This window comes from Propithecus coquereli, unplaced genomic scaffold (genome assembly GCF_000956105.1).
Source record: "Propithecus coquereli isolate 6110/MARCELLA unplaced genomic scaffold, Pcoq_1.0 Scaffold4, whole genome shotgun sequence".
In the NCBI taxonomy this organism is placed as follows: domain Eukaryota; kingdom Metazoa; phylum Chordata; class Mammalia; order Primates; family Indriidae; genus Propithecus; species Propithecus coquereli.
The window spans coordinates 1,108,231-1,110,168 of record NW_012149729.1 but is presented as its reverse complement, the minus strand read 5'-3'; the positions used below and the strand labels follow the sequence as shown (position 1 = coordinate 1,110,168).

The following is a 1,938-nucleotide window of genomic DNA, read 5'->3' as shown; positions in this document are numbered from 1 at the left end:
GAGTCTTCCTTTTGTCTTCAGTAAACCTGTTTCACCTATTATTGAAAATGTTTTTAATTAATATTTTCTGCAAAGCCTATGTCAAACTTACGTTCTAGTGCATTATAAAGAAGTTCGAAGTCTTCATTTGTTTTAGGATTATGCCTCCGGTAATAGTCCAATCTCATCCATTCTTCTTTTTCTCTTATCTTTCTTAGTTCTTCCTGTGCTTCCCACTCCAATCTCAACATTTTCTGTCTTCTTAAATTCTCTACCAAGGTTCTAGCATGCCATTGCCTGTAGTAAGTCTGTAGCACTATCACCTATGGTTAAACCAAAAGCAGACACTTTTTGATCAGACAATAAAGAAAGGTAATGATGATTATTTCAATTCCAATTTCACAAGAAGAACAAAATACTGAGAGTCTAGTTTTAGCTCTATTTCAGATACTCTCACATATACTAACATAAAAACCATGGATGATGCATGTCACTGCTATGTGATTTTGAAATCTAGCAGATACACCTTCCTAGGAGGATGTTAGTATAATGCTTAAGAGCACAGACTCTGGAGTAAAACTTAGTCTGAATCTTACCTCTGCTACTCACTAGTTGTTTGATTTGGGGTAAGTTACTTGCCATCTCTGTGTTTTATTACTCTCATCTGTAAAACAGTGATAATAATAGTATGCTTATAAACTAAATGCTCAGCCCAAGCCTGGTATATCACAAGTCCTCAATAAATATTATTATTGTCATAAATATTAATTATCTCTAGCTCATCTTAATTGCAATTAGTTTAGGCTAGTACGCAAAACAAATTGTATTTCCAAAACACACAGCAGGTACGTATGTGTGGAAACCACCAAAAGTAGGTTAGATAAAAGAAGACTTAAGCAAACAAGTATTTATCAAATCATATAAATATGTTTGAAAGTATAGCATAGTACTAGACCCTCAGAAAGTTTGTGATATAGCTGAGAAAGTTTATAATTTTATTTACTAAACTCATAAGTAAAAATAAAATGTGGAGAGGCTGGATCAAGATTGAACATAGAGCATATGCTGGCACATCCCTTTCCCTTATCCTAAAGCCTGATAATTACAGAAAAATTACATAAAGCAGAAATCAATAAAGATACTGAATCATATTGAAAGGGTCCCCCAAAGGAATAGAAACTTTAAAAAATCCCTTCAAGAAAAGAGACAGGTAGAATAAATTGAAGTGAGAATCTACAACCTAATCATGTACTGGAGAGGCAAGCTAGAAAATACAGAAGTGCCTCTAAGATTGCTTCAAGCGCCAAACTGGAGGATGCTCTGAACAGAATAATGACTAACCAGGTGAATGCTTAAAAAATGCAAAAAGAAAAGAAAAATAGGCTTCTCTAAAACAGAGGTATTTGTCCCTAGTCAAGAGTGGTTAGTGTCCCAAAAGGCTGATGAGACCCTGAAAGAAAAAAAAAAAAAAAAAAAAAAAAAAAAAAACAGCCCCCTATCCAGAAAACTAGCTCTCTCCCAGAATCAAGCTTTACACATCCCCTAAAATCACTGGTGAGACTGTGGTAAATAAATATGTTGTTAACATATTGAACATTTAGAATCTTCAAAACACTATCAGTACACATCTAAGAATAACCAAACATTTGAGAAGAACCAACAAAATATTAATAAAAGGTTTCTCACTCAACAATGAGAAGACTTTATACTTGTTTGACCAGCAACATCTGGAAAATTAATAGCAATACAAATTTTCAGGCCCCACCCCAGAGTTATTGAATCAGAAACTATGGAGTGAAGTATATAGCACTCTGTATATTAACAAGCCCTCCAGGTGATGCTGCTGCTAAAGTTGTCACACTACTTGCTAGAGTAAATCAAAACACAATAAAAAACAAGACCAGACTAGCTATAGTTAACATTTTCAGAGAGATGTGAAAGGCATTAAATATAAAGTAA

The 1,938-nt window shown here is 33.9% G+C and overlaps 1 protein-coding gene across 1 annotated transcript in view; it reads right to left on the bottom strand.

Moving 5' to 3' along the window:
* The window catches only part of IQUB (IQ motif and ubiquitin domain containing), a 92,779-nt gene that overhangs the window by 75,762 nt on the left and 15,079 nt on the right, over positions 1 to 1,938 (bottom strand). Inside the window, exon 7 of the mRNA XM_012652762.1 lies at positions 92 to 302. Coding sequence (XP_012508216.1) covers positions 92 to 302 — 211 coding nt within the window. The remainder of the gene's footprint in view (positions 1 to 91; positions 303 to 1,938) is intronic.